The sequence below is a fragment of the Thalassophryne amazonica genome, chromosome 8, assembly GCF_902500255.1.
Source record: "Thalassophryne amazonica chromosome 8, fThaAma1.1, whole genome shotgun sequence".
Taxonomy (NCBI): Eukaryota; Metazoa; Chordata; class Actinopteri; order Batrachoidiformes; family Batrachoididae; genus Thalassophryne; species Thalassophryne amazonica.
The window spans coordinates 96,825,083-96,847,263 of NC_047110.1; the positions used below are offsets into that span (position 1 = coordinate 96,825,083).

A 22,181-nucleotide genomic window follows, 5' to 3' on the forward strand; every position below is an offset into this window, starting at 1 on the left:
TCAATGAATATGTCTTGGACTTCATTTACATTAATTATTATGAAATATTAACAGAATGTTGTGTGTTAAATCTGTCTGAGTAGATTATTCTGATAAAGTGAGAGACTTTCCTAGAAGTACTCAAGTTAGAAGACAGATACATGAACATTTTATTTTCTACTTTCTTATCCGGGTTGGGTGACAGCAGACCAAGCAACTCATCCCACCCTTCCCCATCCTCAGCCAAGTCCTGTAACTCTTCCTGGGGGATACAGAGGTGTTCCAAAATATAATCCCTCCAGCATGTCATGGGTCTTCCCCAGGGGCTCCTCCTAGTTGGCCGTACCTGGAAGACCTCCCCAGGGAGACAACCAGGGACCATAAAACACCAGATGCTCGAACCACCTCAGCTGGCTCCTTTCGAGGCGACGAGTGATGATACGTGAACAAGTCCAAGTCAGCGAATGTTTTGGACTGTCATTAAGAAATACAAATAGTGTGGTACTGTATGGCGAATCTTACTAGATGTGGAATTTCTCATAAAGTGAAAGACTGTGCAAAAAGTAGACGAGTGAGGGAAGACACTTATGACAACGCAACTCTGAAGGCGTTCTAGGCTTATGTGGTTGTGACTAGAGAAGTTGGGCACACTGCAGCTTTTGTCTGTTGTACCACCACTTGTACATAATGGGAACAATTATTAGGCAAGTTGTATTCCTGAGGATTGGGGAGGTTAAGTGTCTAATGGTTAAGCCTTGGGCTTGAGACCAGAGGATATTATAATAGACAAGTGGCCTCTGTGTGCGTGCGTGGGTATGGCTTCGTTCACGCAGAAACTGGGGAGAGATGACATTTGCCGTTTGGCATGCTTATATATTTTGGGTCAAGAATGAACGCTGTGAAGACTGAAAGTTGGTAGGACAAATATTTTTGTCAGCTACCTATTTTATAAACAATACCCAACCTAGATTCTGTGAATCCCCACGGACAACGCATTAATTTACCATTATTTCACAGTGAGGTTGCAGACTGCATTGTCATTGCCAGTCAAGATTTTACTTCCTTACACACTTTCCCTTTTCTGTATCAGAGGCACCAACCTTCAGTGATGCCGTATCCCAATAAAGGAATGTAGACAAATGTGTCAAGTTTTAGTTATTTGGAGTAATTATGTGAATGTCCTTACAGTATCAAGAAATAAGACATAGCACCAGAGTCCCATTGTTGGGAAAGTGTAGTGACACGGACCCACAACAGGGGGCGTAAATGAACGGACAATGGAAGGAGTCAAATTATAACACTTTACTGTTGTGAATGTCGCAACCAAACACAGCAGATTCAGAATGTGCAACAGTCAATTAATAAAGGTGTCGTGTGGGCAGGCTCGACGATAGGAGACGCCCGTCTGGAAACGAACCGGAACCACACGATTTCCACCGCCACCTGAACCCGAGGAATACTGGAGCCGCCAAGTCCCGGAGTCCCCAGGTGGCCACCTTCCCGGCGTGTCGGATCTGGTACTGCTGGCAGAAAGCAAAAGACAGTCAAGGGTGGGTGTGTGAACACCCAGTAACAATGGTGGGAATGCCACCTCCACCTCTCACTCAACACGTTGCAGCGGTCTCAGATGAAAAGGAGCGCCGTCTTGCACAGCCTCCGCAAAAACGACCAGTTCTCCTGCAAACACTCACAATAACAGATTTATAAATCACAAAAGGCTGAGAGTATTACCTCCAGATGAAGATGATATCTCGGCAGTTTGGTGGAGGTGTCTTCCTGCTTTTATACCAGATGTGATGATTAGTGACAGCTGTCACGGATGATGGGTGACAGCTGTCACCACGGCTTGTTCCTGAGGCGGCAGCGCCCTCTCGTGCCTGAAGCCCGCACTTCAGGCAGGGCGCCTTCTGGTGGTGGGCCAGCAGTACCTCCTCTTCAGCGGCCCACACAACACCCATTGCCACAATGATTTTTTTTTTTAAAAACTGGACCTGCAATGACTCATGTCCCTTCAAACACTTTTGTCCATATGTGGCCGTGAAGAAATATCTACAACCCCAATTCCAATGAAGTTGGGACGTTGTTTGAAATGTAAATAAAAACAGAATACGATTTGCAAATCCTCTTTAACCTATATTCAATTGAATACACCACAAAGACAAGATATTTAATGTTCCAACTGATAAACTTTATTGTTTTTGTGCAAATATTTGCTCATTTTGAAATGGATGCCTGCAACATGTTTCAAAAAAGCTGGGACAGTGGTATGTTTACCACTGTGTTACAGCACCTTTCCTTCTAACAACACTCAATAAGCCTTTGGTAAGTGAGGACAATAATTGTGTGTGTCATGATTGGGTATAAAAGGAGCATCCCCAAAAGTCTCAGCTGTTCACAACCAAAGATGGGGCGAGGATCACCACTTTGTGAACAACTGCATGAAAAAATAGACTTTCTTGTTTTTGTGCAAATATTTGCTCATTTTGAAATGGATGCCTGCAACACATTTCAAAAAAGCTGGGACGGGGCAACAAAAGACTCGGAAAGTTGATGAATGCTCAAAGGAACACCTGTTTGGCACATTCCACAGGTGAACAGGTTAATTGGAAACAGGTGAGTGTCATGATTGGATATAAAAGGAGCATCCCCAAAAGGAACAGCTATTCACAAGCAAAGATGGGGCAAGGATCACCACTTTGTGAACAACTGCGTGAAAAAATAGTCCAACAATTTAAGAACCATGTTTTTCAATGTTCAATTGCAAGGAATTTAAGGATTCCATCATCTACAGTCCATAATATAATCAGAACATTCAGACCATCTGAAGAACTTTCTACATGTAAGCGGCAAGGCCGAAAACCAACATTGAATGCCCGTGACCTTTGATCCCTCAGGTGGCACTGCATTAAAAACTGGCTTCATTGTGTAAAGGATCTTACCACGTGGGCTCAGGAACACTTCAGAAAACCATTGTCAGTTAGCACAGTTTGTCACTACATCTACAAGTGCAAGTTAAAACACAGGGCACAGTTCCGATAATCCGATAACAGATAATTATCGAAGATAATGTTTTCATTATCGGATTATCTTTTTACACTCAACAAAAATATAAACGCAACACTTTTGGTTTTGCTCCCATTTTGTATGAGATGAACTCAAAGATCTAAAACTTTTTCCACATACACAATATTACCATTTCCCTCAAATATTGTTCACAAACCAGTCTAAATCTGTGATAGTGAGCACTTCTCCTTTGCTGAGATAATCCATCCCACCTCACAGGTGTGCCATACCACGATGCAGATTAGACACCATGATTAGTGCACAGGTGTGCCTTAGACTGCCCACAATAAAAGGCCACTCTGAAAGGTGCAGTTTTGTTTTATTCGGGGGGATACCAGTCAGTATCTGGTGTGACCACCATTTGCCTCATGCAGTGCAACACATCTCCTTCGCATAGAGTTGATCAGGTTGTCAATTGTGGCCTGTGGAATGTTGGTCCACTCCTCTTCAATGGCTGTGCGAACTTGCTGGATATTGGCAGGAACTAGTACACGCTGTCGTATACGCCGGTCCAGAGCATCCCAAACATGCTCAATGGGTGACATGTCCGGTGAGTATGCCGGCCATGCAAGAACTGGGACATTTTCAGCTTCCAAGAATTGTGTACAGATCCTTGCAACATGGGGCCGTGCATTATCCTGCTGCAACATGAGGTGATGTTCTTGGATTGGCACAACAATGGGCCTCAGGATCTCGTCACGGTATCTCTGTGCATTCAAAATGCCATCAATAAAATGCACCTGTGTTCTTCGTCCATAACAGACGCCTGCCCATACCATAACCCCACCGCCACCATGGGCCACTTGATCCACAACACTGACATCAGAAAACCGCTCACCCACACGACACCACACACACTGTCTGCCATCTGCCCTGAACAGTGTGAACCGGGATTCATCCGTGAAGAGAACACCTCTCCAACGTGCCAAACGCCAGCGAATGTGAGCATTTGCCCACTCAAGTCAGTTAAGATGACGAACTGAAGTCAGGTCGAGACCCCGATGAGGACGACGAGCATGCAGATGAGCTTCCCTGAGACGGTTTCTGACAGTTTGTGCAGAAATTCTTTCTTTATGCAAACTGATTGTTTCAGCAGCTGTCCGAGTGGCTGGTCTCAGACGATCTTGGAGGTGAACATGCTGGATGTGGAGGTCCTGGGCTGGTGTGGTTACACATGGTCTGCGGTTGTGAGGCTGGTTGGATGTACTGCCAAATTCTCTGAAACGCCTTTGGAGACGGCTTATGGTAGAGAAATGAACATGTAATACACGAGCAACAGCTCTGGTTGACATTCCTGCTGTCAGCATTCCAATTGCATGCTCCCTCAAATCTTGCGACATCTGTGGCATTGTGCTGTGTGATAAAACTGCACCTTTCAGAGTGGCCTTTTATTGTGGACAGTATAAGGCACACCTGTGCACTAATCATGGTGTCTAATCAGCATCTTGGTATGGCACACCTGTGAGGTGGGATGGATTATCTCAGCAAAGGAGAAGTGCTCACTATCTCAGATTTTGACTGGTTTGTGAACAATATTTGAGGGAAATGGTAATATTGTGTATGTGGAAAACGTTTTAGATCTTTGAGTTCATCTCATACAAAATGGGAGCAAAACCAAAAGTGGACCAATTATCTTCCAATTAACTTTTGTCCGATAACCTTTAGACCGATAAACAAAGCTTAACAGCGACAAGCATTTCTAAAATTTAAAATCAGTTCAGCATCTACCTGTTAAAAGTTTTGTAACAAATGTACAGTTATACCCTCTGCAAACAGAAGAGAGCTGCTTCTATAAAAAGTGTCTCTATCCTCTGCAGACAAAGGAGAAGTGGTAAAAAAAACAAAAAAAAACATTTCCTTTAACACCATACCGATATGCTGGCAATATCACCTAAGTCATCCAGAGGCATACATTTTTAACTTATGGTTCAAATTTTACCAAACTAATTTTGGAGAAGTTATTTAAAAATACTGTCATTATTAATAATAATAATAACATTACAAGACAGCTCTGCAGTGTTTGCACAGGCACAGTGCGAGCGGTTGGATGCTTGTAGCTTTTCAGCAGGAGGATAACCTCACGACGGCCGACCAGAATAACAGGTTTGATTTTCATTCGACCATACGATCGCGATCAGGAGGTGGTCGTGAGATGTTAAAGCTTGTTACTCCATGTACACTACACGATGCAGGACGCGCAATTAACCTGAAACTCAGTCCAAAAATTCCTGCATGAAAAATCATCTCGCACAGTGTAAAGCACGTTTTACAACATCATAAAACGTGTGCACATTCTCTCCACATGCAAAACATTTTACGATGACACTTCCAGGGCTCCGTAAAAATGCTTGTTTTTACAAATAAAAAAATGAACACCAACACACGACAGACGTCACATTAACGTGTTGGTTTACATAATGAATGACTGAACCAATCAGTGTTTAGCAGAGGCACTTTTACCGATTTGTCTGTGTTTGTTACTAAACCTCAGAATTAGTGCATTATTCAACATTAAAAGATATATGCTATATTTTAACTTTGTACAAATGACAGAATTGACATTAATGGAGTTATTCTATCGGTATTAATGTTATTTATAAATCAAAACCATAAGTCTGCATGACTTTAATTTTCAAGACCTCCGCCTGACCGGAGTGTTGTAATTGATAGAGAGCTGGTTTTAGGGCTGCTCTCAGAGTGCCGCTGTGTTGGGAGCTCTGTAGTAAACAAGAGCTTCCAGCAGGGGCAGAATGTTCAAAGACAAAAGTGTGGTCTCAGTGTGTGGGTCTGTTGTTACTTTTAATATTAGTAGAAGTTATTGTGGCATTAAAACTTAAATTTGTTTAAATGTACCAGAGACAATATTGGAATTTATCTGTTATCGGTTGTCTGTAACTTCCGATACATTTTTGGGTGGTTTGTTTTATCTTAATCGAAGATAACTTTTCAGTTATCTGATTATCTGTTATCGAAGTTAATTTTTTGGTTATCTGTGCCCACCACTGGTTAAAACTCTACCATGCAAAGCAAAAGCCATACATCAACAACATCCAGAAACGCCGCCGCCTTCTCTGGGCCTGAGCTCATTTGAAATGGGCAGATGCAAAGTGGAAAAGTGTGCTGTGGTCTGATGAGTCCACATTTTTAATTGTTTTTACAAATCATGGACGTCCTGTCTTGTGGACAAAAGAAGAAAAAGACCATCCAGATTGTTACCAGTGCAAAGTTCAAAAGCCAACATCTGTGATGGTATGGGGGTGTGTTAGTGCCCATGGCATGGGCAACTTACACATCTGTGATGGCACCATCAATGCTGAAAGGTATATCCAGGTTTTGGAGCAACACATGCTGCTATCCAAGCAACGTCTCTTTCAGGGACGTCCCTGCTTATTTCAGTAAGACAATGCCAAGCCACATTCTGCACGTTACAACAGCGTGGCTTTGCAGTAAAAGAGTGCGGGTACTAGACTGGCCTGCCTGCAGTCCAGACCTGTCACCCATTGAAAATGTGTGGCGCATTATGAAGCGCAAAATATGACAACAGAGACCCAACAACTGAAGTCGTACATCAAGCAAGAATGGGAAAGAATTCCACCTACAAAGCTTCAACAATTAGTGTCCTCAGTTCCCAAACACTTATTGAGTGTTGTTAGAAGGAAAGATGATGTAACACAGTGGTAAACATACCACTGTCCAAGCTTTTTTGAAATGTGTTGCAGGCATCCATTTCAAAATGAGCAAATATTTTGCACAAAAACAATAAAGTTTATCAGTTTGAACATTAAATATCTTGTCTTTGTGGTGTATTCAGTTGAATATAGGTTGAAGAGGATTTGCAAATCATTGTGTTCTGTTTTTAATTTACATTTTACACAACATCCCAGCTTCATTGGAACTGGGGTTGTAATACATGCTCGTATTGGAGAAAAAAAAAGCTGTGCGAGATATCGTGAAGTGGCACAGTGTGTTGAAATAATGGTTGGCACCTCTACTGTACCAATATGGCAGCCTCCATGAAGGAACTATGAAGGGGTCAATCTAAACTTATGAATACACATTGATTCGATGTTGCAGGTAATTATACACACTAAAGAACAGGTAGTTATATTCCATTTCTACTAATAAACACCCCTATATCCTACACACTGCAGCTTTAAACCAAAAAAAAAAATCCATTTGGGCTTTCTGGGTTTTGGTGACAAGTAGACGCTGCTGGTCTCTCACTGACCACTTCAAGGTCGCTGTTGTTTGGACATTACTGTTTGGACATTTCTGGGCAAAGGTGACTCGAAACAAGCCTTTGCAGCCTGTGTGGATATGTAATTCCTGTTTCCATAGCGACCTGTTCCACAGTGTGACATGGCGTGACAGTGTCTCACACGTGTGCACGGAGTGGTACAGGTCCCTTATCTAAGGCATCTCCAGAGACGTTAATACTCTCTCTCAAGGGCATCCTTTAAACAACTGTCCTTTGTTATGCTTCTTTATTCTCTTCCTCCCTTCTTCACAACCCAGAAGCATCAATCTAGCCATTTACTTTAACTTTATTTCTCACTCCATTAGTTTCTAGGACACTCTGCAGCATGGGGAGCGAAAAGGAGAGACAAAGAGAGTGTGGAAGAAAAAAAAAAAAATCAAAGAAAGTTTGGCTCCTCTGAGAGCTAAAATGTAATTTCACAGTCAACTTACTGTGATATATTATTTCACAACAATGGGTTGTAGGCCGATATGAGCCCTGCTTGGCACCTGTACAAAGCTTTTAAAACATCAGCAAGGGTCCTCCGGAGAGGAGCGGCTGGAATATGTGCGGCAAACATGCTCAAAAATCCCATGACTGGAGCTCAAAACAAGGAGTCGTTGCAGCACACGGCAGAGAAAATGCCAGAAATAGTGCTTACAGTCTGTCGCTTCACGCTTTGTGGAGTCAGCTTCAAGAGTGATTGTGTGTAAAAGTACCAAAAAAAAAAGAAAAAAAAAAAAGCATACAATCCTGAGCTGCTCTGTTCCTGCACATCTTTTCAGTGAGAAAGCTCATCATCAGCCAAATAAACAAATCTAAATGTCATTTATTCCAGTACATGCACTCTTTCATTGTTTATGCTTCGCCATTACATGCCGTTATCCAGGAACACAGTAAGGCACTGATAAATGTCTCCTGCTTCATTAGCAACAGTCGCTCAGCCGTGGAAACACTCGCACAATATTAAACAGCTTCGCCCAGAGGCTCAGACAGGCCATAGTTGTAATATGTCAACTAAATACAGCAGATGGAATGATATTACTTTGTGTTTTTAAACTGATGCCAGACACTGGCTACACGGTGATGTGATACGAAGGTGGTTCTTCCAACAATCGTACAGAAACACTCGTTTTACTGTGAGGTGTGTGGAGGACCTGCTTTACAAGCATGCATCTTGGTGAGATGAGGCCTCAGTGCAGCATTTAGAGCATATTCAGAACCTCTGCAATGCTTAATAGTGCCACATTTCTTGTATTGCGTCATAACACATGGTGCATAATGTTTCATAAATGTTATACATCCGGACGACTTGGAGGTGGTGCTTTGTTGCCGTATTTATGTTGTTGCAAACTCACATTGGAAGCTCATTGTTTACAACTTCTGCTACTATCAATCTGCAAGCTGTAAAGTCCTGACATCGCTGTTGATGATCTGTGTGAATACAATAGATGTGCACCGTGCGCACACTAGTTGTTTTTTCTGCATCAGCACCGCTCTATCAAACGGTGAGAATGACGCACACTGTTGACCTGTTAGAAGAAAATACTTGTTTTCTGTTTAAAGCAAATTAGAATGTTAATGTACTTTTATAATACTGTGGCTGTGGTGAACTCAGCAGCAGCGCTGAGCACCGTGCCTATGAAATGAAGTGAAAGCAAATGCACACTGATTTAGCGAATCGGGTTTAACTTATCCAACACTAATCAATAAAAAAACCTTTATCAGGCAAATTCTGAATGGGACATACCGAGATTTCACCATAACTTCAGACCACTGTAAGAACAATTAAGCACTTGTCCAAAATCACAAATGATATGAAGCATTAATTTGCAGTCAGAGTTTTTAGTTGTGTCAGACAAGCAGACAACCGTCAACATCAAGATACAAGTCAACATTCACAGAAAGAAGTTCTCAGCAGTAAACATGCAAAGCACCATTGCCCAAGCAAACGCAAAACAGACATGTGACCACAAACATTCAACTTCTAGATTGACTACGTCCACGTCAATAACCCAGTGACTACACAACTAATACGGCCAACACTTAACACCCTCGCCGCCACTGAGCTGTAAATGTTAACATCAAGGTTGTATATTCCTTTTAGTGCACAAAATTTTTTCTCAATTAATCCAGCTGTTGCCAGTTTTCAATATGGCACACGTGTGTTAAGCACATAACTGTGGTTGTGTGATATCAGTGTCGGCATTACAAGCACACACACAAAAGTGGCGTGTGGGTGTGCAGCCACACACACACACACACACACACACACACACACGAATGCACGCACACTTACATTTGCACCCAAGCAAAACAGAAGCAGCCATATATAAAGATATAGTGCTGCACTCACCTGCGGGACTCGCACTTTGTCCCCCCAATTTCTAGTTCTAAATTGCACCCTTGGAGGCAGGGACGACATTACACGGTTTGCACACGATTCCTGCGTCATGTGCACTAAGTGTGCACTTCGTCCAAACTTTGCACTATGTGTGAAGGGGCCCTAACGTTTGTGCACAGATTACATTTTCTTATTTTTTCTTTCACAACAGTGCTCTGCATCAGCAGCAGACTGGAGAACCTGTGCAGGCCTGTGCACAGTACACACCTCCCACTCCCGCATTACATTGACGTATTATCGCGTTTTGCTGATAAGGTGTGGGCGGGTGAGCGGATCATATTATCATGCAGTGAGTGGCCAGGTTTAATTTCAAACATCAGAAACACTAATGTCCATTCTGTTACATCAAAATGTAATTTATTAGTTATTTAACACTACAAGTAGAATCTTCAAAATATCCACATTCAGTCTTTTTTATTAGAGAACAATTTGTGCAAATCATTGGAAGTTTATGAGTGAAAACTCTCACAGCTTACTGTTCTTCTGAAACTGGGACACCAGCCCCAACACCTGCTCTGATGCTGTGATGACCTTATTTTGCAGGTAGAGAGCGCTGTTGTTAGACGTCTCACTGAGGAAGTAACGATAGTTCACCATGATGCCACAGGAGTTTGTCGTGCCTCTGGGGCTGCTGTCCGCGCGCCAGTTGATTCGCCACATGGTCGCACCATTCTGCAGATGGAAATTGGCGACCGGATTGAGGGCATAACCTCGTCTCTTCTCGCTGTATAAGTACCAGGAGCAAAGCCTCATCAGGACGGGCTCCAGCACACGGGTCAGCCTCTCAGAGTGCATCCATTCACTGGTGCCGATTAGTTTGCGGAGTGCGTCTGTAGCCGGGGCCCCTGGGGCTGAGTCTGTGGCCTGCTCCACCTCCCTCCACTCCTGCTCAGAGAGGAGGTCAGAGGCCCGGCCTTCTTTTCTGTACTGGTTGAGAAAACCTTGCAGCCAGGTGGAGAAGCCTGGGATGGGAGAAAGGCTTGAGAACTGGGCCATGTGAGGGAACTCGCTCTGAAAGAAGAAGGAAAGAAATTAATGAATGAATGAATTTTATTTCGTTACAAAGAAAAAAGAGAAACTTTTCAGTACAAAATAAAACAAAACTGATTTCTCAGTTAAGGGCCCTGTCCCACTGGGGAGAGGATTAATTACGCATGAATTGAGGACACAAATTGCGGGCGTTCGTTGTCGTCCGCAAAAAAATTGGCCAAAAATGACAAATGTCCCAGTATGAATTACGGATATATTAATAATGTATAGCGAATATATGATGAACAATCACGGTTATATAATGCATGTAGTGAGGAAATAGATCCGACACATTGCGATTATCATGGCAGTATTTGGGTGTATTATGAATGCATCACGCAGGCGTTGCGCGTGCACAGCATCTGCTTGCGGACATAAAAGAAGCGCACTTAGGCCTTTCGGCATCACTATTCACACCAACAATACAGCCTCTGGAGCAATAGCTGGACTCGGACAAGTTGATCACAGAGTTGATGTTCATGTTGTCATGCAAGAGTTAACTGTACATGAGTTTGGGGAAACCACTCGGGGTGTGAGACGGTGTTTTTTTTTTGTTTTGTTTTTTAAAGAGTGTCAGAGAAAACAGAGACTTCAGCGTGAGTTGTGGCTAAACAGCAACTCTTCCCTTTGTTGGTGTTAAATAAAAGTCCTGAAGGAGACCCGAGATCTGCGGCTGACGACTCTGCAGCTGGGGGTTTACAGTATGTTGTTGGATTGCAGCAGCTATTACGTCTTTGTGGATCTACACAGTTGGACTGGCACTGACTGGCAGGTATGTCGATTTATACCACATATAGTACGTGACGTTTACGTGACGTGTTTGTTATGCATTCACAGATTGTCTGCAAATCAGATGCAAAGCAGACGTAATACGTAAGTGCTTTATCTGTGGCCAATCTGTATGCATTCGCTACAACTTATTTTAGTTTGTGATGTGGACATGATGGGCACGCTATATATCAGTTTTACACACTGTCCCGATCCGCTGCCAAGCTGCAAATCCCCGTCAGTTGTGGATATCAGCGGTTAACGGCAGATATACAGCGCATAGATTGAGTATGTATTGTGTATGTAAGGCGGCTGTCATCCGCAACCAAAGTTTTGTGCAGCTCAAAAATCCTGGCAATGGAAAAACGTGCCTCTGTGGATACTTTCGGACGTGTGCGGATGTCGGGCGACTCATACAAGCAAGATATTGCGGCTGTTTAGCGAATAGGAACCAATTTTGTGGCAATTCATACGCAAAGACAGTCTGGCAGTATGAATGCACGCGTGCACAAGATAGTTCAGATCGCAGTCATCATGCACACAGAACACATCTGCTGTTCAGCAGACGGTGTTCTGACAACCCCTCCCACACACAGCTGGATACATTTACAGAAGTAATCTGGTGACTGAAGATATTTGACATTTAGGTGTGAGTTTTTGTTACATGGGATTTCTGTATCACTGTTTACACATATGACTGAATTAGTCTCTGAAATGTGATCATGTTAATGTCAACGCCGCTCCTCTGCACGTCTTCTGTAGAACAGTGACGATTAATAAATTACTTGACATATTAAAAGCAAATAAGGCATCGGCAGCATAGGAACCAACTGTCTTGCACTCTGTGTGTGTGCATGTGTTTCGGTAAGTGAGAGAGGGAGGGAGAGAGAGACAGAGAGAGAGAGAGAGAGAGCTGCAAACAGCAATCCTGACAATAACTAAGTTGCCTCAAGGCACTTCAAACAAGTAAGATCTAACCTTACCAAACCAGGTCAAAGGTCAAAGTCAAAGCCAAAAAAAAAAAAAAAAAAACCTGCGAACACAGCAAAAAATTTGAAAGTTTCTGTTGACATGAAGCAGAGAACATTTGTCACCAATTTGGTCTTTCTGTGTCAAAAATCCAGAGGCTAGTTCACGTCTGCGTATTTTGCATATTCCGGAATTTTGTGAAAAAAGCACAAATGGGCGTGGCCTATGTCAGTGGAAACAGATTAAATCACTGACTGCAACAATATAAAGTTTTTGCATATGTGACTGTAATTTCCCAAGTTATTAGAAGTTGTTTTTGTCAAAATAGATTTATTATTTACAGCGCCACCTAGAGGTTTTTACCAGATATTTTCTGGATATGGCTAGGTTGTCCTGTGCTCTTGTGCCAGCATATTTTGCGTATTTCGCAAATTGCGAAAAACCTATTTTGGCACAAAGAGTCGGGGCCTATAACATTGGAAAGAGCTTAATCCACCAATCACAACAGTATAAAGGATTCTGATGTGGAACTGATGGAGCAGAATTTATTAGTTGCTTTTTTCAATCCTTTTTTTTTTTAATCATTCATAGTGCCATCTACAGTTTTTTACTGGGCATTTTTATATACAGACAGTTTGTACTGTGCTGTACACATCATAAACAGTATTCTGGTTGAAGCTGGCAAATTTGCTAACATAAGGTCCAACCATTAATGAGAGCGCATCATCTTTGACGTGACATTTTTTTGTGTTTTGTTCATGATGTGTGTTTATGTGCATGAGAAATGAATGAAATGACATGACATGAGTATAAACAAATAAATAAATGATGATAACTGACAGTAAAATAGCACCTTGGGACTCTCAGGGAAAATCTACATGAAAGTCTGAGCAATTTGTACCTTTGAAATTCAAAGAAAATGTGCTTCATAGCGCCATCTAGTCACACAGTTCCACCAATTGTTGTACTGCAACTCTAGCAGAGGCCATGCATATACCTGCCCAATTTCATGCCGTTCAGCGATCCCATTAATGAGAAAACACATCATGAAATAAAGAGCATCATACATGGTCAAACTCAAAGCCATGAAAATTGCAAACAGAGCAAAAAAATTTTAAGGTTTCTGGTCCAATTATTGAGATTAGCGAACCAGAGAATGTTTTGACACCACTCTGGCTTTTCTATGTCAAATATCGAGAGACAATTTATTTCAGGCTAATTTTGCATATTTCGCAATATTGCGAAATAACTATTGGGGTGGAAAATGGGCGTGGCCTACATAGTTACAATGGGCTCACTTCTGATCGCAATGGCATAACGTTTTCCTATGTTTGACCCTATGGACCAAAAGTTATTAGAAGTTGTTTTTGTCACTGGTGCTGGGACCCAAATAAAAACAGCTGGAGGATACCCACCATATGAATACACATATTACACTTGTATGAATGACAGGTGTCCTCTGATTATGACATGAAAATGATTTTCAGTATTTTTCCTGCTCTTAATCTCAATATAATGGATTGACATCCCATCCATAGAGATTTGTAGACTCTGATCTGCTTCACGCTGTGGTATCTGGGGATAAGCACTGGCCCAGCGGGCCTCACAGCTTGTATAAGACTTGAGTATCAAATGCAAAAAAGCTGCAGGTACTTCAGGAGTGCACTAAAAAGATCTACAGTGAACTATGCACAATGCTCCAAGATGTGTTGATCAGCCTGCTCTTTCATCTATTTATTCTCTGACTTTCGTCTTTAGTCTAACCTCTGCTTTGAATTCCGAGTGCTTACATGTCCAGAGTGGGAAGCTTTAAAGGTGGGAGTTCGATGGAGGGGGGGGTAAAAAGACTGAGGTGGGAAAGGGGCTAGGCTCAAGGCAGTTAGAAAGATGAAAAAAGAACAGCAAGAAAAGGAAATAAGAGAAAACGGCACCAGAACTATGCTCCAGGGTCCAATCTACAAAGACAAGACCTCCTCCCTCACCTTAAATCACAACTGTGACCTTTTCTCTTCCACTTTATCGTCCATCCATCATTGTAGTTGTCCCTGTGCGGCTGCAGTGCTCCTCTTTTCACCTTTATGTAAGGCAAAAAAAAAAAAAAACAACCCTGCCACAAAGCCCAGGCCTCAGCAGAATACAAGTACACATGATGGTCTGAGCAGCCTTGAGGATGGAGCACAGCACTGTCATGTTCATGGTTTGAGCCATATTATAGTATTTTCAGGTGGGAGAAAAATAAACTGGAGTGCTTTAGATATGAATTATTTTCCACCAGAACACTTGAGAGATCAACAGAGCCACCAGAACCCACTAATATGACTTTCCTTTCATTTCCACTAAAATGATAAAGTATCCAGCTTTACAATATCAAGCCATTCTCTTCGGACGTTTTTTTTCTTATTAGAAAGACAAGAAAAAGGTGTGAAGGAGAGTGTGAATGAGTGTGTTTGTCTGTATGTAGTGGCCCAGTGACATACGGCCAGCCCTGAATTAAACGGGCCCACTGCATGCAGTATGTACTTGATATTTCCATAATATCGACAAAAAAACAACTGTGAAATGACAGCATTTCCACTGAGTGATGGAATGTGACTGCTGGGTTTTGTCCTCTTGCAATAATTACTATTCTAGTAAGGGTCCTACAAGAAATGAAATTCAAAAAAAGAAAGAAAAGAAAGACATGGCAACAGATGGGTAAGTCCCACTAAATACTTCCTTTTGTCGTGTTTTTCTTTTAAATCCAATACTGCTGCAATGTCATATTTTATAACATTCAACAAGCTCTCATCTCTTCTTCTGTCTACACATACTGTATGTCTCATTCATTTTTAGAATATCATGTGACCTGTAACAGCAGAAGAAAAAGGGTTTTCCCTACAGTTTTTGTTTGTTTCTTAGAAATATGACTTTTTTCAAATCATTTGATAATCCACCTCATAAGTGCAAAAATGTTTTTCCTACATTTGAGCTTTTTTTCCCCACAATACACACATTTACATTAAATTCAGTTTCAATTCACTACTTAAATTGCGCAGTTGGGCAGCACAGTGGCTCTAGTGGTTAGCACTTGTTGCCTCATAGTGCAGTAGATAACAGAATATTTCCAGAGGAATCCTTCAAATGGTGATACAAGCACCAAATTTGGCAAAAGTCCACCTTAGACATTACTCTTTTGAAAAAAATGAAGGGCCACTTGAATTTTCAATAGGCAGCCACGTAGGGGTCAATTGAAGAATTACATAGGGGCAAAATATAAAAATGCTCCAGTCATATTGAAAATTATACCATATCATTTGTCTGATTGTAAAGATTCCAAAAAGGTATAGTTTGGACCATCTATAACTGAATTCTATAGAGTTATGGGGTAAAAACAACAAGAATGGTGACAAAGTTCAGTTTCAGTTTATACAGGGGTCAAAAGTTAGAGTTGCTCCAATTTTGTTCAAAGGTGATGCAAATTATTGGTTGAGTTAATAGGGTTTCAAAAAGGAATAGTTTGCACCATGTATCATGCTTAGTTATCACATTACGGGGTAAGATATGTCACATGTCATTGAATTCAATGGACGTCAACATTATTTGACCTTTACTTTATATACCAAGCATTCAACACATTAAAACTATTCCATTTATTAATCCAAGTAGCTCAATCAACAATTTGCACCATTTTTTTACTCAAATTGGAGCAACTTTAACTTTTGACCCCTGTACAAACTTAAATTGATCTTTGTCACCATTCTTAAGGTTTTTACCCCATAACTCCATAACATTCAGTCATAGATAGTCCAAACTATACCTTTTTGGAATCTTTATGATCAAGCAAATAATGTGGTATAGTTTCAATATGACTGGAGCATTTTTTATATTTTAACCCCTGTGTAATTCTTCAATGACCCCTACATGGCCGCAAGTGGCCCGTCATTTTTTCAAAAGCGTAATGTCTAAGGAGAATTTAGTGCTGGATTTGTGCTCTTGTGTCACCATGTGAAGTACTGTTTTCAGTATTTGCTGCACTATCACAGCAAGGAGGTCGATTCCACCTGTGGCCTATTCTCCCTGTGTTGTATGGGTTCCCTCCGTGTGTTCCTGGGGGAACCCACACAATATGCAAACTGTAGTTCGCAAATATGCGAACGACAGTAACTACTGTATTCCAGATTCCTCCTACCTCCAAAGACATGCAGGTTAGGTGTATTTCTAAACCTTAAATTGATCCTTGATTGGTGTAAGCGGGTATAGAAAATGGATGGACGGAAACTGCGCAATTGGAAGGCAGTGGAAACCCACTTTATGGTACAAACAAAAATGAATTAAAAGTAGTAAAAGTTTGCTTATCTGTACTTGAAGATGCAGCGCCAGAATTATTTTCCTTCATGCATAAGGTTAGACTTTACCCCCGTGAAGACCCTTGGGGTGACTTATGTTGTGGTTCGGTGCTATATAAATAAGCTGATTTGAAACTGAATTGAATGTCATGTAATGCAACAATTAAACACAAAATTGCAATTATCTCTTCTTGAAGATGTTGGGCCAGATGTATTTTCCTTCATGCATATCTTCATGTGGTGGACTACCATTGTGTGTCATTTAATTGAAATCCACTGTATGGTTTAGGAAGAATTGCACTTCTTTCATGCACATCTTTATACAGTGTGCTACCATTGTGTGAGGTTTCACTGAAATCTACCAAACAGTTTAGGGGTAGCTGTTGCGGACAGGCAGGTTGATTCCTATATACCCCTAAAATTATATTTGCCAAACTAAATAAATAAATTAATCAATTTGTTCAAATAACTTCATAGCGATGCAAGAAACCCAATAAACAAATGTTTCCATCTCTTAGGCTGAGTGGCTTTTGGTGTTCTTTTCTGTGTTCCAATCATGCAACAAGTGCAAGCTGGAGTATCTTGACATGAAGTGTTTTTCTGAGCTTTTTGGACAGTGTTTCAAAATTGCTCTGTTATGCGCACGTGTGTATCTGCATGTGCCAAAGCAAGTAGTCGATTCATAACTTAGCCAAGCAACAAACACTGCAAGTAAAAAAGAAAACTTTTGAAAAAGTAATCCAATGAGAGTCTTTCCTGTCATGGTTATAAATCTTTATTGAACAACATTTTTCCATCTGAGTCACTCCTGAAGGCTACGGCAGCTTTTAATTCTATTCATACTGGAAGATGTTTAACAGCCCTTTCAGTGTGTGTGTGTGTGTGTGTGTGTGTCAAGTGCACTGCCATGACAAGGTGTTATTATATTTCTATAAAGAGGAAGTGATAGCTTAAAGGCTACATGGATAAGGTGGCGGCTTTTATGGTTATTGTATTTACGGAGCAGGTGTTTTTATATCTTTAACTTGCACTACGTTAGCCATATCCAAACCGCTACTTCATGGTAACAACACAAAACTAAACTGATTAAAATCTTTCCTGTAACCACTGTAATACTTAAAAATGTAGAGTTATTAAATTTGAATATGAATTAACCCAAGTAGTCTTTGCGAATGAGGCTTACCCCCTAACGAGGTTCTGTAATACCCTCCGTTATTGACTCATCGAACATTGTAGTAATACTATGTGCATGCAACGTCTGACACTGGACTTCAAACTTTAAATCTACTTACAACAGATCTGATTTGTGTCCATAGTTCAGAATGAAATGTTATCCTAGGACCAAATAGTCCTTCAGATTTAATATTTTGTCAGTTGACCTTTAATTAAACAGGAAGGTCAACTGGGAACCGATTTTCATTTACAATTACAACCTGGTCAAGAGTAAGATGAGTGGCAAAGTCAATACAACACATTAAAAAGAGACATACAGCTAGTACAAGACATAACAGCGGACATTTAAAATATTGCAATATGAACAGCAACAACAACAGAGAACTACAGTAATTACTGTCTTCCAGACAAGCAGATACAGGTGCGGCGGTCAGAAACTATCGATCCAAATGAATCACTGAAGGAGAGTAATGGAATAAATGTGCATAATATTTGTGCCTCAGCTTAGTCCACTCACTCAGAGCGACAAACAAGAATGCATTAAGTACAGACTTTACAGTAGGAATGGCAATGCTCATGAACCTGCTGGAATGTAATTTACAGTTACTAACGGAGAAAGTGAGTAGTGAATGGAGATATAAAAGAGTTTTGCCAATGATTGTTTTAGAAATAAGCTAATAGTCAACTGGTACGGACCAATACCTAGTTCCCGAATACAGTTTACAGTGATGCGTAGATGATATCCAGGTTATTAAGGTTTTTGGAGATTATGTCGCCATATTAAAAGATGGGAAGCAATGTCATATTTAACCAAGCAGAATTGGTAAAAGAGAAAGTTTGGAAAGCACCCTGTTTTTTTTTTGTTTTTTTTAAAAGAGTGAGCTGTTAAGCCAAATGCCCTGGTATCTTACCCTCAGGCCTCAGATACAGAGCCCCTACTTTCAGGACAAATGGAGCCCTGTCAAGCTTTGTCCCTACATCCATAAGACTTTTAAATGGCGAAATCCTCTTGGACTAGTTTTAATTAATATTTATTGTTCCTCCATTATGGAGGTACTATTTATTTAGTAGACTTAGCTAATTTTCTATTTTTATTTATTTTATTTTTTATTCGGTATGTGTCTAATGTGGGCAGGGTGTGGGTGGAGATGTGGGTGATTGGTAGTTTGGTGTACTGTGTGGACGCACTTTGTTGTTCTTTCACATGTGAAGTTCCTAACAGAAAAATAAAGTTATTTGACTTGTATTTATAGACGTTTACAAAGTTCAGTTCAGACTTTAGGTAAGTTCTGGTTGAAGACATGTATTTTGTTTTATTAGTGTGAGAGAAGGATAGTTGAAGAAGACATAATGCATACTACTGAAGCTGCGTTGCAGGAAATTCAGGTTGGTGTTGAGGGAGGTACTAATTGCATACAGAATGGTGTCATCAGCATACAGATGGGTGCAAGGGCTTCCAGCAGCATGAGCAATGTTATTTATGTTAAGTTTGAAAATGGTTGGCCCTATTATCATTAAGAGCAAAAAGTAAATACCATATTCACATGTTGGAATGCACCCCCTTGAGCATGCACCCAACCCCTTTTTTAATGAAAGTTGGTTAAAAGCCCACCCTAAAAATAATTTTTTAAAGTTGATTAAATGCACACCTTAAAATAAATTAATTTTGTGACCTTAATACATTGTAAAAAGCAAAATATTTAATATTTATTGAATATATTTTTCTCTGTGCTTCTTCATCTTACCTGTGACAATGTCATCAGTGTGCGCTGGTAGTAGTAGTAGTAGTCGTATGACTATGTCAATGTGAGAGTTTGCAGTACAAAAGAGGGGAGGTAGTTGTGATTAAACCAGACATTTTATCAAAATGTATGAGGGGTGGGCTTTCCGATGAGTGTAATAGTGACCGCGCTGGTGCATCTGCCCACCCCCTCTTCAGGCAGAGCTTCATGTGGAACGCCCAGGGCATTCCGCTGTGCAACTACAGTACATTTTGAGAAGTCTGATAGTGTCCAAACTATACAATCCTGAACTGAATGCAAATCAAGTCACTTCCTGCAGTGTTTGTTTCACCACATAGCTCTGATACTCAAGTATTATATAGCCCATGTATTTTGGGATGAATAGATGCTGCAAATCAAACAAAAGTTGCATAAAATGACATAGTGCCAACAAAGCTCATGTATTCAGCCATCACTACGACTCACCTGTAGTTCTCGGACCACCCTTTTGATGAGGTAGTTGCCGAGCTCCACTCCTTGTAGGCCGGCCTGGGTAGAGGAGATGGAGTAGAAGATGGCTGCATTGATCTTATTCACATCCTCTTCAGAGTCGATCGTGGCAAACTCCCGGACAATGCTCTAAAGGTAAAGATAAATGTTGTTAAGCCATGAAGACAAATTCTGACATTTGCACTTTCAAGTTTTTCCAGATTCAAAGTTGATATTAGACTCGTGTTCTTGCTGAATGATTGCATTCACAGCAGGAGCCTCAGCTCATTGGCTTTATTGGTGTAGTAGTGGCCTAAAGGCTGAACCATCACATGGACCAGCTGGAAAAAGGTGGGAGGAGAAGGTGAAAAAGTGCTGCTCTCATTGCAACCACTAATGTGTCCTTGAACAAGGTCTTAAGCCAAAGCAGCATGACTGGAGTTCCTCAACAGAACTGCCTAGTCATTTGGCAGCTGACATGTTTGTACATAACATACGGTGAACAGGATATAATTACGTCTGCCAAGGACGTAATAAAATCATTGGCATTTATTTACTTATTTATTGGTCTGTCTGTTAGCAGGATTACGTCAACACTGCTGCACAGTTCTTTACAAAGTTTTCACTATGGATAGATATTGGGGCAATGAAAACGGCATTAAATTTTGGAGATGAACCGGATCAAGATTTCACTTTCTACAGGCTTTGAAGGATTACATTAAACCTACTTCACGGATTCTCACCAAATTTGCACCACAGATAGATATGAGGGCATGGAAGACTCCACTGAATTTTGGAGGTGATCCAGAATGACGGACTTCAGAATTCTTGGATTGCTCTGATCAGTGTGGCAATTGCCAAGTCAAAATTTGTGTTTTTAAAGGGTATGAATAAAGTTAACACTGAAAAACTGGTTTTGTCTGAATCAAATTTGACTTCAACCATATAATCTAATGTCCCTCAAGCTTCTCAGAATATTTAAAAGACACCCCCCCCCCCCTTCTTTTGACTGTCTGCAGTTGCCTCGGACTACCACAGTGGATATGTTTGAGATCATCCACCTTGGGATTTGGCACAGGTTTCAGCTGTGTATTAATCAGGACCTACTCTACTTCACTTCTGAGATTTGTTGGGCTCAGGAGGTGAGGCACATAATTTAGGCAGTCTCCTGTAATTCATTCATTCATTTTATATACTCAGTTACACCAATCAAGGGTCACGGGGGGCTGGAGCCCATCCCAGCAGTTACAGGGTTTGAGGCGAGGTTCATCTTGGACGGGACACCAATCTGTCCCAGTTGCCTACAATTTGTTAATTGTTTTATTATTATTGCGTCATCATTAGCAGCTTGTCTTGTTTTAACTGCTCTGCTTTGTCCCTGCTCTGCCTGATCCCATCACATCTCAGAAGCTAAGAAGCAGTACTAGACCAATACTTGGATGGGAGACCAAGGGCTGTGTACGTTTCTACAGGCAAAACTGGAGTTGCTTCATGAAGGGCATCTGTAGTCAAAAAATGTGCACCAAATCTCAACAAGGGTCTGTTCTGGAGACGCTGCGGCGACTCTGAACAAAATGGGGCAGTTGAAAAAAAAATCAACAAGAGCAGTTTTCTTGGTGCCATGAACTGGACCAGCACACGTAAAGATTTTTCTTTTTAAGGAGGTTTGTAAATTCACTGATTAGTTTCAAGTATATTTAATTATGGAACTAATAATCTCACATTTGATTTTTGTTGGAATGAAACACTACATTACAGTTAGAGTACAATATGCATGTTCTTTTCACCACAGCAGATCAGACACAGTTTTTCATGTTGATTTGGCACAGATTTTACACCGGATGCCCTTCCTGACTCAACTCCCCATTCCATGGAGAATGAGATCTTGAAGCAGGAGCCTTCTCTTTAGGAAGCAAGTGTATTGTCCGCTTGGCCACCACGCTGCCTTTGCAAAATCGTCTCTATTTGTGTCAGTTTATCATTTTATCACAAAATTGCATTCTGTCTCAATATATTTTAGGGTT

General features: G+C 41.0%; 1 protein-coding gene and 1 long non-coding RNA gene across 2 annotated transcripts in view; one reads left to right on the forward strand and one right to left on the reverse strand.

The window, feature by feature from the left end:
* LOC117516136 lies at positions 1 to 13,674 on the forward strand. Its single transcript, XR_004562311.1, has 3 exons — positions 1 to 11; positions 3,442 to 3,449; positions 13,509 to 13,674. It is a non-coding gene; the product is annotated as an uncharacterized LOC117516136 (long non-coding RNA).
* Positions 10,024 to 22,181, reverse strand: part of mlycd (malonyl-CoA decarboxylase) — a 23,598-nt gene continuing 11,440 nt past the window's right edge. Inside the window, exons 4-5 of the mRNA XM_034177028.1 lie at positions 20,155 to 20,307; positions 10,024 to 10,694 (exon numbers count right to left, since the gene is read on the reverse strand). Of these exons, the coding sequence (XP_034032919.1) occupies positions 10,149 to 10,694; positions 20,155 to 20,307 (699 nt within the window). The 3' untranslated portion in view covers positions 10,024 to 10,148. The remainder of the gene's footprint in view (positions 10,695 to 20,154; positions 20,308 to 22,181) is intronic.